General features: G+C 43.8%; 2 protein-coding genes across 6 annotated transcripts in view; one reads left to right on the plus strand and one right to left on the minus strand.

The window, feature by feature from the left end:
* The window catches only part of KCTD20 (potassium channel tetramerization domain containing 20), a 39,483-nt gene extending 29,646 nt beyond the window's left edge, over positions 1-9,837 (plus strand). For all 4 annotated transcript variants that reach the window (XM_043907304.1, XM_043907302.1, XM_043907306.1 and 1 more), the window contains 5 exons: positions 1,744-1,846; positions 2,211-2,331; positions 3,352-3,549; positions 4,939-5,049; positions 6,316-9,837. In XM_043907304.1, coding sequence (XP_043763239.1) covers positions 1,744-1,846; positions 2,211-2,331; positions 3,352-3,549; positions 4,939-5,049; positions 6,316-6,608 — 826 coding nt within the window. In that variant the 3' untranslated portion in view covers positions 6,609-9,837. The remainder of the gene's footprint in view (positions 1-1,743; positions 1,847-2,210; positions 2,332-3,351; positions 3,550-4,938; positions 5,050-6,315) is intronic.
* A 3,911-nt stretch (positions 9,838-13,748) lies between these two features.
* Positions 13,749-22,466, minus strand: part of STK38 (serine/threonine kinase 38) — a 42,002-nt gene continuing 33,284 nt past the window's right edge. For both annotated transcript variants that reach the window (XM_043907307.1, XM_043907308.1), the window contains exons 10-14: positions 18,611-18,728; positions 17,503-17,626; positions 17,201-17,296; positions 16,220-16,314; positions 13,749-15,740 (exon numbers count right to left, since the gene is read on the minus strand). In XM_043907307.1, coding sequence (XP_043763242.1) covers positions 15,610-15,740; positions 16,220-16,314; positions 17,201-17,296; positions 17,503-17,626; positions 18,611-18,728 — 564 coding nt within the window. In that variant the 3' untranslated portion in view covers positions 13,749-15,609. The remainder of the gene's footprint in view (positions 15,741-16,219; positions 16,315-17,200; positions 17,297-17,502; positions 17,627-18,610; positions 18,729-22,466) is intronic.

Consider the following 22,466-nt stretch of genomic DNA (forward strand, 5'->3'; position numbering starts at 1 on the left):
TTGGAAAAGACCCTGAAGCTGGGAGGGATTGGGGGCAGGAGGAGAAGGGGACGACAGAGGATGAGATGGCTGGATGTCTTCACCGACTTGATGGGCATGAGTTTGAGTAAACTCTAGGAGCTTATGATGGATAGGGAGGCCTGGCATGCTGCGATTCATGGGGTCGCAAAGAGTCAGACACGACAGAGCGACTGATCTGAACTGAAGATTAAGCTAGAACATTAAAACATTTTCTAAATTGGCCCTGTTTTATCAGACTTGACTTCATGTCTTCAGTCTTGGTATCTCCACCACCACTGCTCCCCAGGTCCCCCAAAAAAGGTGCTCCTTAGGGTAGGCTGTCTGTCTGAAGTAGGCTGCCTCCAAAAGTAGTGCTCAAGAAAAGAAAGGGAAGCGTTTTCTGGGTAATAGATGCCTTTATCTAGGTGGCTCATCAGTGAGTCAGCCGAGGTCATGAGTTCTGAGAGTTTCTTGGGTTTGTTCTGTCCTGTGGCTACATAAAGGATTCATATCCCTGGCCACTGAGCATCAGATGTGGGCCACTAGTCACAGGGGGCAAGCTGAGAAACAGAATGATTAATGGAGATTCATGCCACTCCTGGATGAATGGCTCTGAGGTGGGGTTATATTTATGGCATGTTGTTCACTATTTTGATTCATTGCTGTCTCAGCTACACTTCACCCAAAACATTCGAGAAAAAAGTCAGCATTCTTTGAAGACTACTTTTATCAGATGGATTTTTTATGTACAGTTTAGAGATTTGGAGAGCATGTGACTTTTTTTCAGACCTTGGAAAGCAGCCAATTCAGGGTGGAGCATAACAGTTTTGAACAACCGGACAGCAGGGCTTCCCAACAGGTTAAGGAAGGGAAAGGCAGTGAGTCCGCATGGGCGGACTGACGAGCCCGCCCGCCTGCCCGCCCGCCCTGTCCTCTGTGCTGGCTTCTCCTTCCACGGCTCCTGCGCAGACACGCAGCAGGGGCAGGAGGAGTCATGGGGCCAGTTTTTCTGGAAGGGATCTGAGAGAGGGAGGAGGGATGGGACAGACGAGTATAAAAGCAGGGTTTCCTCCCCGTGCCTCCATGGCCTCTGAAGTCAGCCCAGAGCAGGCCTGCCTCTCTGAAACATGTCAAACTGTTGATGATCCAGTTCTTCCTCTCCTTTTCGGCTTGACCTGAAATTCCCATCATGAGTTACTCCTTGGATTGAAGAAGGGTGTTTTTTCCAGAGCTCGGCTGTTAAAATGTACCAGGAAAGGGAAAGCACTAACGTCTGCACGTACTAATACAGATTCGTCCATCAGATTAGATGTTGAAAAGCAAAACTCAGAAACGTCGAGGCTGGCGTGCTGGATGGGTGCGTGCTGGTGGGTGAGGAGGAGGACCAGGAAGCCTCGGGGCAGGAGACACTGTCACCCGGGAGCCCAGTGCCCCGGAGACTTTCCAGGCGCCAGCTCCACGGGTGCCGCTGTGTGTCAGAAGCTCACTGCCGGTGACCTGTGGAGGCCGCTTTGTTCCTCGTTGCAGTCAAACACTAAAAGCAACTGCTGCCTCCTTTCTCTGTCTGAAGGGAGTTTCCTAAGACTTAAGTGTGTCTTACAGGGGTTGAGTCCTGGTGCTCGGTTTTAAAGTTACATTGTAAGAGAGGAATGGAGTCTTCCAGGATAAGGTGAAGAAGGGAGAAGTTTCATCTGTGGAGAATCCTGCTGGAGAGGGTAACACCGTTGCCTGGGTATCTTTCAGGATGTTTGGACCAGGAAGAGAGTACAACTTCACACGTCCCAACGAGAAGGGCGAGTATGAGATTGCAGAAGGAATCAGTGCGACTGTATTCCGGACGGTGCTGGTGTGTAGCGACCTCTTGTTCCATCCCCTTCCCTGGGGGCGTGTGTAGTCAGAAGCCTTCAGAGTTCCGTCAGACTGTGCTCTGACTTCAGGGTTTGTCGTTTCTAGTTATTGCCTTTCCTGCTTTGTTTTCTCTTCCTGTAATCCTTAAGTCCTTCTTGCTTGTGTGAGCTCAGTCAGGTATCAAGTTGTGATTAAACATGTCAAGATGGCCGGGAGCCACTTTACTGTCTCATGAATCACCAACTTGGTGGTAGCTCTAGGAACCCAGCACTGTACCTGAACCAGGAGTGAATGAGTCAGGGTTGAAGAGGGACGCTTTCATCTTGTTCTTTGACTACATTTCCTCTTTTTTCTCTTTATAGGATTATTACAAAACTGGTATCATCAGTTGTCCTGATGGCATCTCTATCCCAGACCTTAGAGATACGTGTGATTACCTCTGCATTAACTTTGACTTCAACACTATCCGATGTCAAGATCTGAGTGAGTACAGGAGGAGCTGCCAACTGCATTTGAGCAGCTAAACTTTGAATTTGCTTAGAATTGACATTTTTATTACTAAACAGAAAGCATTTCAAGTGTGGGTTGGAGATCATCTGCAGAAAAGAGACATGGTGCTAACTATTCCCTCTCTTGCTTCAAAACTGTGAGGAAGTAAACACAAGAACATGAATGGGTTCTAAGGCTAACTTGACCCCGTGAGTCACCAAGCTAATTGCTTCTTCTCCTGGGACCTTGGTATCTCAACTCTTTAACAAATAAGGATGCTCATCCTCAGATGTGAGGGAAGGTTCACTGATAGTCACAGGACATAAATTGGCTGGTACTTCTTACAGTTTATCATTAACTTAGTGTTTGTTAAGTGCTTTATAGATGTGAACTTGCATTAATTTTCACAATTAACCCTTGAAAGATGGGTGATAATCTCACTTAACAAATGAAAAGATGGAGAAACTGATTGTCTGAATGCTCTTATCATTATCTAAGCTTTGTAAAATGATTTTAAAATTCTTTAAAATTCATGATACATTTTCCTTCATATTCCATGACGTTCTCTGGATGTGTGGTTTCTCCATTGAGTCTAGTACCCACTTAGAGAAAGTCCTTTGGTGTCTCCAAACCTTAGATTATTCCTCTCCTGTGGTACTCTAAATTGTAGTCCAGAGCATCTTCAGAAGAGGTGCTATAAAGAGTCATGCCCAAATGATGGTTCTATCTCTTATAGAATTAGTGCTTATGTTCTGACATTGCATGTTGAAAAAACCTCAACTGTTCAGAATGCTCAGGGTTTATTAAACAGGATATTGGTAGAATGTGTAAAGCACGTAACAAATTCATGATAAAGCTTAATTATCACCTCAGAGCAGAAAACATTCTCTGCCTTGAAATGAGCCACTTTTCTGGACCTTACCAATGATAATAGCCGTTTACCTCATAATCTTTTCACTCCAGTAATACCTGCATTTGAGCAGAGAGGATGTTCACTTGCATTTTGTCTCCCAGGTGCTTTACTGCATGAACTGTCTAATGATGGTGCTCACAAGCAGTTTGATCACTACCTCGAAGAGCTGATCCTGCCCATCATGGTGGGCTGTGCCAAGAAAGGGGAGAGAGAATGCCACATTGTCGTGCTGACGGATGAGGATTCTGTGGACTGGGACGAAGACCACCCCCCACCCATGGGAGAGGAATATTCTCAAAGTAGGAGCCCCCTGCATGATGTCGATGTTTTCAGCAAGAAACGTGCTGCCCAGAGTCGGAGCTAGATCTTAGAACCAGTGGGCTGTCACTGGGGAGCTGGTGGTCAGCACACTCACCTGGATGGTCAGTCTGGTGACGCAGGTCTTCCGTGCTGGGGAGTGTGTGAGCGTGCCTGTGCTTCCCACGCCTGCCCCTGGTGTCCCTGCTGGGTCACACCGAGGCCACACGTTAAGTGGTGCTGTCATTCCTTTCTCCACTTGTTCCATTTTTAAATCCTTTTGAATTGGTAGTGATTCAAAATTCAGAAAATACAAAAGGATATACATTGAGAAGTTTTCTTCCCACCCTGCCTCATCCACGTAGTTTTCCTCTTCAGTTTCTTTTATATCCTTCCAGATTTATTCAGTGCACATACATAAGCAATTATGTACATGTTTTTTTCCCCAAAAGATACCATATTGTAGAGGCTATTCTATATCATGTCTTATATTAAAAAGCTTCTACCATCTCTTTAATGACTGTATAGTATTCCATTGTATGGTTGCCATAATTGATTTAACCAGCCCTTTTGTTGACCATTTAAGCTATAAATTATGACTGATGCTCCAGTGAATTATTTTTAAAGAAAGACTTTTCACACATGTATATCTCTGTAGAATAATATTCCTAGAAATAGAATTTCTGTGTCAAAACCTTTGTGGTTTTATGATTTTAATAAAATTTGCCAAATTATCTTCTCTAAAGGTTGAGCCAGTTTATAGCTCACAAAACAATATGATGAGTTTATTTTCCATTTTTCACCAAGACACAGTTTTACTGAAATTTTATATTTGCCACTCTGGTACGTGAAAGACGGCATCTTGCTGGAGTTTTAATTTGCATTTCTTAGTCCATGAATGAGACTGAACATCTTTTTAAAAGCCATGTTAATTTCCTTTTCTGTTAACTGTAATCGTGCCTTTTGCCCATTACAAAGTTGGATTGTTAGTCTTTTACTTAGTGGTTTGTAAAAGCTCTCTTTGTGACTACTCTCTTTATAGATATCAAGGAAATTAGCCCTTTGTAATAAGAGTGGCAGATATTTTTCTCAGTTCGTTGTCTTCTTAGCTTTGTTTGGTTTTGGGTAAGCAGAGATTTTTTAGTTTTTCCTTTATGACTTCTAGGTTTTATGTCATATCCAGAAAGCCTTCCCTACCCTGAGACTATAAAAATTTCTTAACATGGTTTCTTATGGTTGATTTATTCTTTAACATTTACTCTGTGATCCATATGAATTTTTTGGCATCAGGGCTCAGGTCATTCATTAGTCTGAATCTGTTAGCTCATCTCCTTTCTCTTACAGAGGTATTCACTCCATGACTAACTCCAGACTTATTTTTTCTTTTCCAGTTCTTTATAGCTCTAAGCTCTACAGATTTTTCAAATACATTGAGAATCGGGATGTTGCTAAAACAGTGTTAAAGGAACGGGGCTTGAAAAACATTCGCATTGGAATTGAAGGTAAAGAACAACCCCGTCAGTATCCAGCTTGCATGGCTTGTGGATATAGTCGGATATGTGGCTATCTTATGTCATTAAAACCTGGTTTTTGAGGGCCTAGAGAATAGACGCACATGGAAACCACATTCCTACCCTGTTTTTGTTTTGCCCGTACGTTTTCTTTTCATTTCCAGTTGAAAATGCTTTAAAGCAGCTGTAGGAATAAGTTCCAGTTGACTGCCTCAAGATACAGAGCAGTCAGGGTGAAGGACACGAGGGAAATGCGGGGCTCGTGGGCTCACCACGTGGGAGGGTCATGTTTAGTCAGCAGTCCTGGTGAGGACCTTTCTGGGATCTGAAAGGGTCCTTCTGAAAACTAACTTAGAGACTCGTTTTATTCTACTGCATACCTCTGAGGAATGTCTGGGTGTATTGACAGACCTGCTTTAAGTGATTTGAACAGTGACTCCCAACCTGTGATCTCCATGGAAGCGTATTGGAGACTGACTTGAGAGAGTGCGGAAGCCATTCTGGTCTCCCCTCCGTGGGTCTTTGACACTTGTTTTGCTGCTGTAGCTGTCTCAGTGTTGCCCTCAGAACCTGTCACTGTGTCTGACTTAGGTTGGAACTTAAAGTTGGAAGAGATTTTTGAGATCCATCTATTAAACCTCTTTCTACTACATCCTCCTTTATCTCTTTGATAACTATAGGGACAGAGGGAGAGGGGTCACTCCATTTCGCAGAGTAGCCCATCATACTGTCCTACCATGAGAACATTCTTCCACAGTTAGTAGATTACCTCCTCCCTCTTCCGTCTTCCTTCTAGTCCCAGTCTGCGAAGTTGAATAAGATTTCTCCCATTTCCATGTGACAGCCTTTTAGATACTGTAGGCAGCATCCCAGTTTTTCCTTTAGGCTTAAACATTTCACATTTCCTTACCTATTCATACAGGATGCCCTCTAGGCCATAGAATGAGAGGGCCATAGTAGCCATGCCACAGTAGGATTTTTGTTCTGTAGTGTTGAAGCCAATAAAAGAGACTTCTGAAATTAGTAAGAGGCTTCTCCCCCTTCCATTAGAAAGAATATAGTTTTTGTTATTTCCCTTTCAGGGACAAGACCTACTTAACCTGGGCAGCTGGGGCTGGGGAATATGGTCTCCTCCCTGTGGTTTTCACATGGTCTTGAGACTTGGGAGGAAACTGATGTGGTTAGAAAGAAGGAAGTATGGGAACTCGAGTGAGCAATTTTCTGTGGTTATGATGGCCTTTTTTCCCCCTGTTTCAGGTTATCCTACCTGTAAAGAAAAAATTAAGAGGAGACCTGGCGGCCGGTCTGAAGTAATCTATAATTATGTGCAGCGCCCCTTTATCCAGATGTCATGGGAAAAAGAAGAAGGAAAGAGTCGCCACGTGGATTTCCAGTGTGTTAGAAGCAAATCCCTCACAAATCTAGTAGCTGCTGGAGAAGATGTCTTGGAGGACCAAGAAATCTTAATGCACCATCCACCGCAAGTGGATGAACTTGACCGGCTGAATGCCCCACTTTCTCAGATGGCTTCTAATGACTTTCAGGATTAGGGCCGGCTGTGGGTCTGTCCCTCTGCAGGCCTTGTCTCTGTGTGGGATGCCCAGCCAGTACTCCCCTGTTTGTCTCACTGAGTAGGAGACATGCTTCTCCCCCATCCTTTCCTCTTCTCCCATAATTAATCTGTATCCTTTTCAGTAAGCCTGTGCCTCCAGCAGAGGATGAAAAAGCATTTGCTGGTAATTAAACTACCAGCTTTGCAGCAGCCCTGGAAACTTGAAAATTTGGGGTCTGGTGCTGTTCACCAAGTCTGCATAACTGCGGAAGCAAAAAAGGAAGTCAGGACTCCTGTTGCCTCATATTTGGCAAAGCAGTTCTCGTCCTTCACACTCTGTTCTTGGTTGTTGTTTTGTTTAATACCAGGCGAATTACTTAGCAGCAAGGGACCAAACTTAAAAGGAGACAATCTATACCTTCTACAAACAAACACTGATGGGATGCCCATTAGAGGTTAGTGAAGATACCATCCTGGTGGCATCTGTGCCCAGGCTGCATCTGGGAAGAAATAGGCTCTTACGCAAGATGTTCAAAAGGAAATTCTTAAGAACTTCAGTTCAGTTTTGTTTTTCATTATAGCAGTGAACAATCTAAAACCTCACAGATTCTTTGACAGGAAGGATAATGCGTAACAGTGTTTATGAAACATTAGCTGCAAGGTTTCTGAGCTTAAACAGATTATTATTGGAATGAAATTCACAACCCAAGTTGAAGAAGCTCTCCAGATCAGACCACTTTGATGCTCCTGGCTCGGAATCTGGTGTGAAGCTGTAGCCTTCACCCTAGGCTAGCATGTTGCTGTGGGTGTGTCTCGGAGACCTCAGATATGACTTAACAGGCTTTTAAGATGTGAGCAGTAAGTTTCCAAAAGTGCTCAGTTTCTCAACAGAAAGACTAGTAAGAGCTTGGGAAGGAGGATTAGGGGTGAATCTGAGTGGGGAAACATCACCTGGTTAGGCTTTGTCCCAGTGTAGGATTTTTCGTTGTATGTTCATTTCATACCATGGAATATTTTAGGTATTGAGGTATTTTGGTTTTTTAAACAGCCTGTCAGTTGCTCACACACTAGGTAGGAAAACCATACCAGTGTCAACCCCAAAGGAAGAATGGGTAGAAGGGAATCCAGCTTAGTGATCTGAATGCTGTCGGCTCTGTGTTAACAGAGCGTGGTCACTCTCTGTACTGATGTCCCCGTGGCTGTGAACTGTAGAGCTCGATTCAGAGTTTACAGCCAGACACATCTTGAGACTTTCTCCCATTTTGTGGTAGAGGTTGGCCTTCCAGTCACCGAGCCTGAGCATTTAAGAAGGGATACAGCTTCCTTCAAGTTCTTTAAGAACAGGCCTGGTTTTTTTAAATTCCATATGATACTGTCTCATATTTCCATAAGATGCTAGTAGGGAAGCTACTCAGTGCCATTTTATGACTGCCCTAGTCACAGTCCTCCAAAGGTAAAGTCAGGAGTGTGCTGACAGCTACTCTTTCCAGGCTTGATGAACAAGAGTGTTCTTAAGGCGTGTGTTCTGTGCATGTGACCACACATCAATGCTCTGTTGTTATTCAGAAAAATTAGTAGCAAGGGGTTAAACTGAGCCATCCCCCAGCTACAGAGTCACTCTGATGAACACTGGCATCCGTTTGTATGGCTGATGGCCAGGGTTGCTGTTGAGGGTTAGTGTTATTTTGTAGCCCAGAAGGTAGGTTTAATTCTATGAAAAGAACTGGCTCACGTGTGAGGTCAGGCTTGGCTTTGACCTTCCTGGGACTACATTTACACGCATGAGTTGACCAGCCCAGATTGTTTAATGGTGCTTCCTTTACAATTGACTTCCATGCCATCACAAAGGAAACTGGAGTTAAACTTTTGTGTAGTCTGTAGTAACTATGTGTAATTTCTGTTTTATAGATTACATATTAACATTTAGGGGTAAACATGGCTTAGCTAACACAATTAGTCCTTGCTTAGGTTAAAGGCTAAGTATGAAAGTATGGCTTGTACTTAATACTCTGCTCTGTGTAAATAATTTAATTTCCTCAGGCTTTTAAAAACTAGGTCTTTTTCCCCCAGAATTGGGTTGACGTGCTTTTGGACCCAGCGCTTCGGGTGTGAGCTAGCTGGAAGTGCGTGGAGGTGTCACCAGGGGGTGGTGGCTGGGGGGCAAGCTGGGCCTGCAGGCTCCCTCTGGTGGAGAGGGTATCTTCGGCGGCCCTCCCCTCCGGCCAGGAGTGAAGCATTGCTCTGATTTGGTGGCTTCTCTCAGCCACAGCTGCTGTCCCCAGGGTCAGGACATTCCACAGTGGCAGGACCTCACAGTTCTCGCAGGGCCAAGAGCTGGGTTACAGTCACTTCCGTCAGGAGTCAGCTACTGGCCAGCTGGGCAAGAGGTGTTTCTCATGAAAAAGGTAGCACTCAGGTTTGGTGTTTTTTTCCTAAGTGCCTAAATAAGAAAGCCAGACTGTTTGTACAGAAACATTTTCATAAGAAAATGGTTTTGCCCAGACTGTCTTATTCAGAGGTATCTGTGTCAGCAAGCAGATAAACCTGAATTGAGGTTTAGGATCTGAGTCTGTGTGTGCATCGGGTCATATATAGCTGATTAGGAAACAGTTGCCATTAAGGAACTGGATGCAGGCTTGGAGACTGTTAAAATGTGTCTGAGATGACTTAATGGTTTCTCCAAAGTGGAGAAAAGGTATTAAAAGAATGACAGAAAAAAGGGTAAGGGCGCTAGAAAGTAGCTTAATTTATTGCACAATATGCAGTAGCCAATGCTGTTTTGAACTAAATTCTGTGTGGTAACCTAACGTATGCAGGTCTGTGGAATAAGCCCAGGAAGGATGGACAGTGTTCCAGCTGGTCCTCCTCTGAGGAAGCACAGCCAGAGTGTGATGGGAGCCTTTACTGAGTAATAGTCAATAGAAAGTTGAGTCAGTCTTGGTGATTTACTCAGTGCCACTTCTTGCCATCATTTTGAAATTGTTAAACTGGGCATAGTTCAGCAAGCAGACCTGAGGCCTTTGTGGGAGATGGAGCCGCGTTCGTGCTCTGGTGGGATACCCTCTGCAGGAGAACATGACATTTCCTCTTTAAGGCAAAATGCTCCTAGGTTTTGCCTCTTTACTTTGTATTTACGTTTAAAGTTGCACTTGTTCACCTACCAGTGTTTACGAAATCCTTATATTTGGGATGCTTTTTCTATAATAAAATGTTATCGTTTGTGTCCATGTTTTTGTTGTTGCTGTTTTTAGCAGAGACTGGGTTTGGAGCTGACGGTAGCAGCACACAGGCTGTCCCGGAGGGTCTCTTCCTTTCCTGCCGCAGCTGGGAGCTCACCTGCAGCCCATGCCTGCTTCGCCACCTGCGGTTCCTTGTAATTCGTAGGTTCCAGAGCCCTAACAGTCTGCCTTCTCAAGTGTCTGGTTAACTTGCATTCAAGACCACTTGAACCCTCAAATCCAACTAAGTAGGACCCCACAAAGCCAAATAGCTCATATCTCTGCTCTAATTTTGGTTTAGAGCAAGTGAGGAAACACGGCAGGAGTGAAAGGCAGGTAAGAAGCTGGGTCCCTGGAAAGCACTGCTGTGGGCACCTTGCTCCTCCTCGGCTCTGTCTCGGCCTCTTCCACTCAGGTGCCTCCTGGACTCCCGCTCACTTCGCCTGGGAGCTTATTGGTGATAGTGATGACTTAAAGGGTGCTAAGCAAGCTGGCCTCCCTGACAGGCCTGCCCTTAGCAGCACAGAGGTTCAGAACATGCTCTGAAGACATGGCCTGTTGAGTATGTTCAAGGGCAAACACTGCTTAATCATGGGGACACACTGCCTAGGACACAGTTCCTCCCTTCAGAGGGCTTTTATAATTGCATGGAGAAGACGGATCCATAAATAGTTGAGGTCACTTGGGAATCCCAAAAGGGTAGAGTACCCAGTTCTTACTATGAGGATTAGAGGAGAGTTCAGGAGAGGATTCTATACATGACATGTGAACCAAACTGTGAAAGACAAACATAGTGGTTTTGGATCCATGAATCTAAAGGGAAGAATTCCAGACCAGCTCAACTGTGTAATCAAAGATGTGAAGGTGAAATAGTTGCCTACTGTCATGAGGGAAAAGGACGGGAGCATGCAGAAATGAGGCCAGAGTAAGGAAGGACCCCTGTACCTCAGACAAGGTGTTTGGTCTCACTGCATAAGCTATTTGGAAGCCTGAAGGGTTTTATCAATAACCTCAGATATGCAGATGACACCACCCTTAAGGAAGAAAGTGAAGAGGAACTAAAGAGCCTTCTTTGATGAAGGTGAAAGAGAAGTGAAAAAGCTGGCTTAAAACTCAACATTCAAAAACCTAAGATCATGGTGTCTGGTCTCACCACTTCATGGAAAATAGATGGGGAAACAATGGAATCAGTGACAGACTTTATTTTCTTGGGCTCCAAAATCACTGCAGATGGTGACTGCAGTCATGAAATTAAAAGATGCTCCTGGGAAGAAAAGCTACGACAAACCTAGACAGCATATTAAAAAGCAGAGACATTACTTTGCCAACAAAGGTCTGTATGGTTTTTCCAGTAGTCATGTATGGATGTGAGAGGTGGACCATAAAGAAGGCTGAGCACTGAAGAATTAGTGGTTTTGAACTGTGGTGTTGGAGAAGACTCTTGACAGTCCCCTTGGACTGCAAGATCAAACCAGTCAATTCTAAAAGGAATCAATCCTGAATATTCTGAATACTGGATCCTGAATACTGGAAGGGCTGAAGCTGAAGCTCCAATACTTTGGTCACCTGATGCGAAGAGCCAACTCATTGGAAAAGACCCTGATGCTGGGAAAGATTGAAGGCAGGAGGAGAAGGGGATGACAGAGGATGAGATAGTTGGATGGCATCACTGACTGGACGGACCTGAGTTTGAGTAAGCTCTGGAGTTGGTGATGGACAGGGAGCCTGGCATGCTGATGTCCGTGGGGTCGCAAAGAGTTGGACAACAAAGAGTGAGTGAACAACAGTGGGTTTTATGCAGGACAATGACATGACCAGATCTGAAATTTAAAAGAATTTCTTTGGCAGCAGGGAGAACAACAGACTTGAAAGGGGAAGGAATAGGAACAGAGAGGCCAGCTAAGAGACCACAACAAAGGATTCAGCAAGGAATGGTGAAGTCTGGCAGGATGGATGATCACGTTCAAGAATTATACATGTTCACTGATGGGAGTTGTGTAAGAAATTTCTGGCGTGGACAGCAGGAAGAATGAGCTAGAAAGACGCCGGTGGAAGCAAGAAAAGCTCCCTAAACAGTTTGTGCTTGTAAGAGGCCTTCCAGGTGGTAGTTTCTGATAGGCACTTGTTATGTGGGATCTAGAGTTCTGGGGAGATATTCTGGGCAGGATGGTCATTTTGAAGATCTCGTCACAAAAGTGGCAGTTGAAGCCACAGTATGGAGGAAGTCACAGGAGTGAAAAGAAGGCAAAGGCACTGTTCTGAGGAACCCCAGCACTTAGACAGAAGTAGAACTACAAACGTAAGTCAAAGAGGTGAAGCAGTTGTTTCCCAGCAGTGAAAGGGCCGCAGAGTGGTCAGGTAGATGGGGGCTGAAGAGAAACCAGTGCCTAAGGCAGTTAGGACACCAGTGACCACAGGAATGATTTTAAAAATTAGTAGCATGTTTTGCACATGGGATAATTAATACTAACACATTTCATACAACTGGAAGAAACCAAAGCAAGAGGGAAATGCAGTAACACTGAGAAGTGTTCTTTAGAAAGGAATACTTATTCGTAGCTCCATGCCTCTGTCACTGCAGGGGAGCATACCTACCAGCCTCCCAAATCCCGGCCTGCACTTTCCCCTCTGCTAAATCACTGCTACTTATAAACATCTCTGAAAGTGTCCTCAACCTTCCCAGGAACTCAGGGTTGGCTTAACGGTACTGTTACAGCAACACTAATGTAGTAACTTTACAGTTGATGCCACAATTCTCTTAAGCCAACTTGCTGGCTGGGAACTCTTTCCTCACACTGATCTGTGGTTCAGAACCATCGTGGGCTCCCTATTGCTCCCCTGTGTGCCTGGGACTGAGCTCTCTTATTTTATGGATGCTTAAGTATTAACGTGGGCAAGATGTTTATCTCTGAAAATATGCCTGAAAAGCATTGTAGAGCGTGTCAGTGTTGGCTTTGGTAGACGATTCCAGGGAAATGTTGCTGACTAGGAAAGGAAAATACCATTCACTGAATCCTTTTTGCATTCACTTAAAAACACCATTTGGGTGACACACAAAGGCCGAGAAGAGAGTAACAGAAGGTGATCCAAGAAATACATTTTCCAAGGAAATGATTCAGAGAAAGAGTATTAGCAATCAGTGGCAGAGGATTCTTACGTTATATAGATGAGCACTAAAATCAGCCATCTGCTATTCAGTGCCTATTAATCCCAAAGGAATTTGCCTCTTACTTTTGAAAGTAATTCTTAAATAGGCACTGAAGAAAATTCTGCTGTACTCCTGAATCAAGGAGACTGAATGACATCAGTATTCGGTTTCACTTTAGTACGTGGTACAGTTAAGGTCTATTATTTTCTAACTCCCCCTAAGAGACAGAACCCAGAAACAATGGTTCCCGATATTTCTTGAAACTCCTGAGCCATGGGAAGACAACACATTCTGTTTAAGCTGCATTTAAACAGATGCCCGCGGATCCCACCCTGCTTGCTCTTTGCCCGCGGCTCCTTTCCTGGACCCAGAGAAGACTCCTCACTTACAGGTCCCGAGCAGAGCCCTGCTCTGGTGGACCCCAGGAGCTGAGGTGTCCATCTTGGGAGCTTGTGGGAAAAACGGGGCTGAGCTACAAACAGCTGTACAGAGGGTCCTTTGGTCAGCGGGTCTCCCCTCGGCCTTACTGCACTGAACTGCAGGAGTGCCCACCGCCAGGTGCAAGGAGCAGAGGCTGGGGCCGGCAGACGTCTCTTCACATGAGCTCCAGTTCAGAAGGGCAGGCTCCCATCTTCCCTGAGGCAGTAAAGCATTCCGCCTAAAGATGTTCACTGTTCCAATGCTTTGCAGACAAAGGGGTTAGAAGCCGCCCGCACTCTGCCTCTCGGTATTACAAGCCACGTTTGCTTTAACACACACAAATTTATACAGCTGTTTTCACACAGTTTATTCAGAAGTTTAGAAGTTAAAATGTGGGCGTCCCCTGCCCCCCCGCCCAAGAAAAATCATTCCATGCCAGTTTCCAACATACAGACTATCACCCCCCTATTCTCATTACCCATGCTTACCACACACTCTTGCAAAACACATGGAGGTCAAGACCCCAACTATTTGGTAATCCAAAGAAACTACATAGTTACACAAAAGACTCTCACTTCCTCTTCACCAGCAAACCATGAATGAAAGAATAAGGGGCAAACACATGATCTTCATCCAGAGTTAATATTTCCCTAAAATTCTTTTTCCTTCCTCTAAAGCAGTTTCACTTACTACTGTCACTTTGATATTCCTTTTTTTTTTTTTTTTTCCTGAATGGCTAAGCTAGAACATACTTTCCTTTCATAGCTGATGTTTACAACCTCAAGACTGGCAAGAAGCAGTCTCCCAGTTGTGACTTGGCCACGACACTCTGCAATATGCAGAGTTACCACATAGGTGCAAACGATGCTTTAAGAGTCATCAAAATTTTTTAAAGCAATAATGCATTAATATGGAGCCTCCACATTTTTCCGATGCAGCAAAAGTTCTCTAAAGGTGGTGGCAGCTGTGAAAGAAAAGGCACTTTGTGCTAAAATTCAGAGGGTCTCTCTTCAGAGACCACCCCAGCAAAGAGGCCTGGTCAGCCCAGGCCTGCAGGTGACCCTTTAGGGTGGAGAGGGCCATCCCCCAGGAAGGCATCTGCAAAGGAAAAATTTGTAATCATGATTCCAAGGCAAAATGGTTCCTTAAAGTTGGAAGAGGAGAAACACTGAATACAAATACGGTCACACCAGAGACTGAGGAGTGAACTGTACAAGCATCTGCAGGCTGGCCCTGCACTGTTACTGGGCTGGTTCCCTCACAGCTTGCAAGGAGGTCCTGGAGACAGAACAGGAGCAGCACCTTCGCCAAGAGGGTTCCAGGCCGCCTGCTTCTGCCCAGGCTGCCCCTGATGTGTTCCCAGGAAGGAGCTGAGGTCCTGTTGGCAGCACTTGTGGGTATTGCTGGGCCATGGCAATATCCAAAGGGATTTTCTGATACAGTCGTGAAGAGAAGGTGAAAATTTTCCACATGATCTGCGACTCCTTGGTGATGCCCAGCAGCCTTTGGCCTTCTAAGAGCAATGATGGATCAAGCTGGCCTCCTCCATCAACACTCAGAAAAGCAGCAGGAGTATTTTAGATGGGCAGGAGCAAATAAATCAAAATGGATTGAAAGTCTTTATCCTAGTACCATAAATAAAGTGCACCATGATTGAAGGCTATAAAAAGCCATTTGCCAGAGGCTGAGGTCCGGGGAGAAACCACCATAACCATCCATTCAGAATGGTGGATCATTTCCTTCAGCCAGAATGCTGGCTGCTGACGCTCTTTATTGCTTTATTTCCTTTAGTACTATGAACTTTTAGCCGTAAAGAAAAAAAACACTTGGTGGGCTTGACAGGAAGCATGTCACAGAAACCCAGAACTGGGTGATAATAAGTTTATGTTACAGTCTCAAGTTAGATGATGGCTGTTTTTCCCCCTTCGTTCTGATGAACTTAGGAAAATTTGAGGTTTTTTAAAACATCAGATTGGCTCATGATGCTTCTAAAGAAGCAGGACAGCCGTTCATGGCCAACACAGTAGAAACGGTTGTCTTTGTTCTACCAGTCATCAGATGTGTTATGGAAGAGAATCCACTTACTATCACCATGTTCACCACGCTGGTGGGTTCCATAAGCTTCCTGGAAACTCTTTCAAAAGTAGGTGAGAAGAAAACCATGATGTTGTACAAAGAACTCTGCTCAATTTAGGATCCCTTTTCAAAGAACACTATTTTGCTGCTTTCATGTAGGAAGGTATCGCCCCCCGGGCAGTCAGGCCCTCAAAGCGCTTGTAGGTGTAATTGATGAAGACCCAGTCTTTGTTCTTGTAGTCTGTCTCAGGGTGATTACTTGTTGCCACTGGGAAAGAAACAGATGTGAGAGTTGATTCACGGCCTTACCCTGATGGACTGACTACTCAGTACTGAAGATGTGACATTCGGGAGAACATTCTGCAGATTTTCTACATTTGCTTGCCTATGTTCCTTGAACCTCATATTTTTCACAATATTTTTAAAGTTTTATTTTCCCATTTCTGTCATTTCAGGTTACCTAACCTTTGATTTAATAGAGAGAGCAAATCTTTGTGGTTGAGCCGTCTAAACGTGGGCGTTTGTATTCACTTTCCATTTGGCAAGGTCTCACTTGCTGCCCAGCATTAACACTGGAAAAATACTTACAGACAGTCTGAAGAACTTAAGTTCTCTACTCAGATTTGTAAACATCATTGCTTCTCGGCCTTTTGGCTAAGATCAAGTGTGATCTGTAAACATCACACCCAAATTTGGGGGGAAAAATACACTGATAAGGAAGGCAGCCTGAGGTGGTGGTAGTATTACCTGTTGGCTTAAGAATATCAGATTCTGGAAACTCATCGAAGTTTGAGGTATCATCAATGCTTTTGATTTCAATAGATATTGCAGCAGGTCTCTCTCTGCCAAGAACAGATGCCAAAAATTACTATGGTTAGTAATCATATGGGTCACAACTAACAAGTCTGGGAAAGACCCCTGATCTGACTGGCAGGGAAACACTGTCCACTGACAGGCAGCCTTTATTTCCTTTGAAAAGCTATGACCACTGACAACCACACTAGCTGACTAAATCCAAACAAAATTGTGATGAAAAAATATAACAGTTATCCATAGCTAGGAAGAAAGACAAGAAAAATAAAGTGAAATTAAAATTCAAAGTTAGCATACTCCTGACAGCCTGCCCTGTCTGCTGAAAAGGGAAACCCAACCTCTACACATCCCTTCGTGCAGGGCTCTGCCCTTTTCTACCAGAAGTGCCACCAAGTAGACGGGCTAAAAGGCAAAGGTTAAAAATCACAAGCATGCAAATTAGGGACAATTATGAAACAGATACAACTTCATCTTCTGTTTAGCAACCAGGGAATGCTGGCTATGGCGGTGTGGGCAGTACATTGGCAGCGCTCTATGACCCACCCCCCACGACAATTTCATGCTCCTCTTCCTCCCGACCCTCCACTCCTTTCCTCCTTCTCTACCCCCCAATAACAGCCTCCACCTGTGGGTACAGACTGTCCGGCTGGTGGCCCCCAACACTAGAGACTGGTGTGTCCGAGGTAAAAAGCAAGTGGAACACGATGCTCAGTTGTTTCACTTTGGAACGACCCCGCGGCACACGGCCGACACGGAGTCCCGACTCCCAGTCCTCAGCGGGAGCAAAAATCAGGACAAGACCCTGAATTCCTGAGAAGTTCTCTTCCCATATTTGGCATGCCAGTAATGGCTTCTAAATTAGTATTAAGCAAACTATAGACTCAAATTATCCTGAAAGCTTTTATATGGATATACCTGATATGTTCCCAGTCAACACCTTCAAAAAAAGAATTATTTTTGATTTCCTCAACTCCAGGGGCTCCAATTCTATGTTCCCATTCACAGCAGAATCTGGAAAAGAGAGGCCTTTCAGCACACCTCAAGTAGTCTCCTCAGAAAAAGAAAGGAATAACCTCCCCCTTTTTTAAAAAAAGAAATGGGAGGAAGCAGAGGGCAGGCAGACCTAGGAAATGATGAAATTTCTAAAAAAAAAAAAAAAATGGATTCATTCATCTCAAAAGGCCTAGGTGGGGGACAGGGGAAATGTTCTCTGATACCTCAAAATGAGATCCTTGGCTTTCTCAGAAATAGGAACTTCTGGAGGAAAAGTCAAAGTTTCTTTCCAGTTCATCACCTTCTTATATGTCTCTTGAGGGGTCTCAGAACAGAAAGGTGGGTAGCCTGTAATGAAAAGGGAACTTCGGAGCTTTCACATCCCAGAACTCTGAATCTGAGTGAGATTATTCCACTTAATTTGATTCTAATAGAATTTTAATGATCCTATGTGTCCTTTCCTACGTGACATGGACAGGATTCCCACTCATCCCAGAAAACAACTAAACCAATTGTTCATTTCCCCCCAAATCCAAAGTGAAGTTGTGCTTCTGATACCATGAGGGAGCCAGCTAGGCTCAAGAGGAAGGAGGACAGAAGCCGAGCTGTAGACACAGGGCTCCCTGTGCCCCAAGAGGGAAAAGAAAGGATGTGACACTAAGAAACGACCCCTTCTAGGAACATCCTTATTTGGGAAAAGTGACCCCACCCCTGAGAACTGCAGGGGAGAGGGCAGTCACAGCGTGTTACTCCACCTGCCCCCCACACAGATCACATCCCCCTCCACAGGCAACCATCCCATGTTCCGAAGACAACAGCCAGACGCTGCCACACCATCATTCACACGGACTCGCTCTAGGCCACCACTGACAGGGCTCTCCTAGGGCCCAGGCATATGGCAGCCCCACGGACACGTCCCCTAAATACACATACACCAAGCAAGAGGGAGAGAGGTCAGAGGGGTCCATGCTTTGAAGGCTTTGAGAGAGAAGGGGGACAGCAAGTAAGAGAGCTTCTAACACTGCGCAGTGAAGGCTCTCTGAGTGCAGTGGGTGTTTAATAAATGTCAGTGAATGAAAGAGCTGCCAGATGGAGAGGATGGAAAAGTCAAAGAAAACCACGATAAATGATCAGCAAAGCCATGACAGGGTGCCCATGAGCCCGAATACAGTGGGATTCATTTGATGACCCAGAGTTTTCTACCTAGGAAACTTCTCAGTGGAAGACAAGGGGGGAGAAGTGCTCACTTAGTACCCCAACTGAAACAGTCTTATCAGCGCAGGGCTCTTTCCTGACCCCACAGAAAAAGTTCCCTGAAAGCGCGCGACTTACCAATGAGCATTTCATACATGATCACCCCCAGCGACCACCAATCACAGAGCTTGTTGTACCCGGTCTGCATGAACACCTCAGGAGCAATGTAGTCAGGAGTGCCTACTGTGGAGAAGGCCTGAAACACGCACCACATGTCAGAGAGGCCTGGCAGGAAGGCGGACGCCCAGAGTTCTGTCCTAGAGACCAGAGGCTTTGAGACCACCTAGAGCTACCCACAGACTAAATAAGCAGGACTAAGTAACAGCCCTTCCAAAATGGAAATAAAGCCTTGTCAGTGAAGTGAGAGGCCATTCACTAAAGGCAGAGGTCAAAGGCATCTGTCAGGTATAACAGTACCGAAACAGACTGAGGACCCAGTGTGTGCCAGGCTCTGATACTTTTTGCTTATGAGCCTATGACAAAACTCAGCAAAGAGGACTCTGAAGATAAAACTCTGACGCCCAAAACGACGTTGCCTAAGGCCTCAGAACTAGTCAGGTGGTAGACCCCTGTTTGAAAATTAAAGGTAAAGTTATAAACTATTGGTCAAAGGTTTACAAATGTCTACTTACCAAACTGAAACATGTATGTAATAGTTCTTAGGTGGTCATTTTCTAAATTCAAGCAATCTACTCTCACACCAGGACTGCACTACCAGGTGAAGCGCAATCACAGCCTTCCTGTGCTCAGCGTTTGAGGGCTTACCAGTGGGGAAAGCTCAGATCTAAGTGCTGTCAAGTTATACAACTTGTAAAGTTAAAAGCCACAGCTGTGTGGGGTTTTAAAAAACATTACGAAACACTGCAAACGTGTAGAAAAAAAACCACAGACAATACAACATCCATGTACCCATTACCTATATTAAAGAAAGGCTAATAACCTGTGATATGTTTCTCTCAGGTCATTTGTCTTTTTAAAAGAAACTATGTAAACGATTGAACTGAGACTCCTTCCCTCTTCACTGAAGTCATAACAACGTGAAGTTGCTGTGTTATGAATCTATAGAAATTCGCATAAATGACATATTACTCCTTGTATATTTCAACTCTTAATAAAGGGTTTCATACTGTGCTGTATTATTCTACAATACTACAACTTGCTTTTTTTATTCCACATTATGACTCTGAGATTTATTCATGTAGCTCTTATTTCACCCATTTCACTGCTGTACACTGCTGTGACATTATACAAGAGTCACAATGTTTTTTATCCATTCTTCTGTAAATGGACATTTATGCTGCTTCCAGTGTTTCACTCTAACAAGTATAAATACCTGAATAAACATTCTTGTAACACCTCCTGAGCACTGGGAGTACTGCTGGGTCTTCCATTATGAGCATCTTCAACTCAATGAGATATCTTTCAGTTGTCCTCCAAGGTGGACAAGTTGTCCTCTTTAAACATGCCCAGTGGGGACAGCTCTTGGTGATCCACTTTCACCAACACTTGGCTTTGCCAGACTCTTCAATTTTTACCAATCTGATGAATATGAAATAGGATCTTGCTGTTTTCATTTGCAAGATCTCTAGTAAGGCTGAGTGCATATTCATCTGTTAATCAGACATTCAGTTTTCTTTTTTTTTGGTGAACTATTGTTTAGATCCTTTGACTATTAGCTTTTTTTCTAGTTGCATCACCTTTTATCATTGATTCATTGGAATTCTTTTCAACTTAAAAAAAAAAACAAAAAAAACAACAACCACCTTTTTTGGCCTCACAGTTTGTGGAATCTTAGTTCCCCGACCAGGGATTAAACTCTGAGCCTGGCAGTGAAAGCTCAGAATCCTAACCACTGAACTGACACAGAATTCCATTCCTCTGATTTTAAAAAGTAATTTTGCCACGAGTCTCTCAAAATGAGATCTTAGTTTTGACCTTTGTAAAAATGGTATCATCCTACATGCAATCTTCTTCTTGCTACTTGATTTTTCCTCTAGTTTATTTTTAAATTTGATCCATAATGTCACATGTGGCTGTCGTTCAATTATTTTCACTGCTATAAACAATATTCTATTCCAGAATGTAACCATTTTCCTACTGATGGACACTGGGTTATTTCCAGTTTTTTGCTATCATGAAAATGCAATAAACATTCTTATACATGTCTCCTGGTTCAGAGGTGCAAGAGTTTCTCCAGGGCATCTGACTAAGGGTAGGTACGCACATGAACATATTTCTCAGGATGTTACTTAAGAAACTTTTCCTTACTGAAGTCATACACATATTGCCCTGTGTTTTCTTCTAAAATTTGTAAAGTCTTATTGTCCATCTATAATTTTTTTGTGTATATTGTAAGGTAGGAATTCATTTTTTCCATATGAATAACTGTACATTGTTTTCTTTCAAATATCCATGTTAAATAACATAAATGCCACTTCTTTTTTTAATCTTTCAAGTTAGAAATATGGATTGGGCTTTCCCCAAGAAGCATTAATATTTTAATTCTAATTATAAAAGTTAAGAAACTATAGAAACCCTTCAACTTAGACTAAATATATTCCAGCAAAGCTGGATGTTAAGTAAATCCTATTTGTCTGAAGATTTCCATTATAAAACTGAGATCTCTTGCTACAAAAAAAATAACTTCAAGATACTAAGGTGTAAAAAAAATCCTGGAGTTCCAGGATGCAGGCAACAGCAGGTTCCAAACTGATGTAACAGTCTCACCTGGCAGCCAGAGCCCCTCCTCGGGAGCCCACGCTTGCTGCCCCACCTGCTAAGTACAGGCAATCAGGGACCGCCCCCTTTCCAACCTCTGTTTTCCATGCTGACGTGTCCTCCAACTTCAAGCTCTTAATACCTCAAATCTGTGCTCTCTCCTTGCTGTCTGAGTGTTGTTTACAGTGTCAGTTGCAGCTGTGCTCTAAAAAGTCTTGTTCATTGTTAAGAGTAATTTCAGATGTGTTCCAACTTACTATTTCATTTAGGATTTTAGGGGAAATAGCAATTTAATTTCTTTCTTAATCACTTCTGTAAATTTTACACTTAAAAAAATTAATTGACAAAGGTTAGACGCATAGATGTACTTCAACTTTTACCTCTGTTTAATAAATAAATTAAGGTTGACTCATATCTTGTGGCTCAGTTGGTAAAGAATAAGCCTGCAATATGGGAGACCTGGGTTTGATCCCTGGGTTGGGAAGAGCCCCTGGAGAAGGGAAAGGCTACCCACTCCAGTAATCTGGCCTGGAGAATTCCATGGACTATATGGTCCATGGGATCGCAAAGAGTTGGACACGACTGAGCGACTTTCACTCACACCCATGTGCTAACCGGTTACTGGCCTAACAGTCGCCCAGGACCGTGCTGGCACTACAAACATCAGAGTGGAATTTCAGCGGCCAGAAATGAAGGTGCAGCCTCCACTTGTTTCCTGTGATTTCCAACAGACTGAAGAGCAACAGGCTGGGTGAACAATTACATATGTTAGGCTTACCCTAGAGCAATAAATTTATACTAAGCATTAACTTATATTAACCTTCTACTAGCAGAATGGGATCACTTACAAAAGGTCAGAAGCACAGGGTTAAATGACCTTGTGAAGACTAAAGGTAGCTTTATTTTCAAGTTATCAAAGGAGGTAATATGAGGATGACCACTTCCACTGTAGATAAAAAGGCAAGAACCTTAACCAGAGCATGAGAACCTAAGTTTATTCAAATTAAAGAATAGTAACTATTAAAGGACATTTAACTCCAAATGTAGAACTTGTGGAACCTCCTTCCTTATAAACCTATAAGGCATTCCTAGTAAGTTTGACATGACTCTCCTGGTGTATGTCAAAGGGCATAAAGCTTCTCAGAGTATGAGGATAATTTAAGGTATTTAAGATTAATTACCCCCAAAATAAAAGTGGCCAAAGATTAAATCTTAG

Source organism: Cervus elaphus, chromosome 7 (genome assembly GCF_910594005.1).
Source record: "Cervus elaphus chromosome 7, mCerEla1.1, whole genome shotgun sequence".
Taxonomy (NCBI): domain Eukaryota; kingdom Metazoa; phylum Chordata; class Mammalia; order Artiodactyla; family Cervidae; genus Cervus; species Cervus elaphus.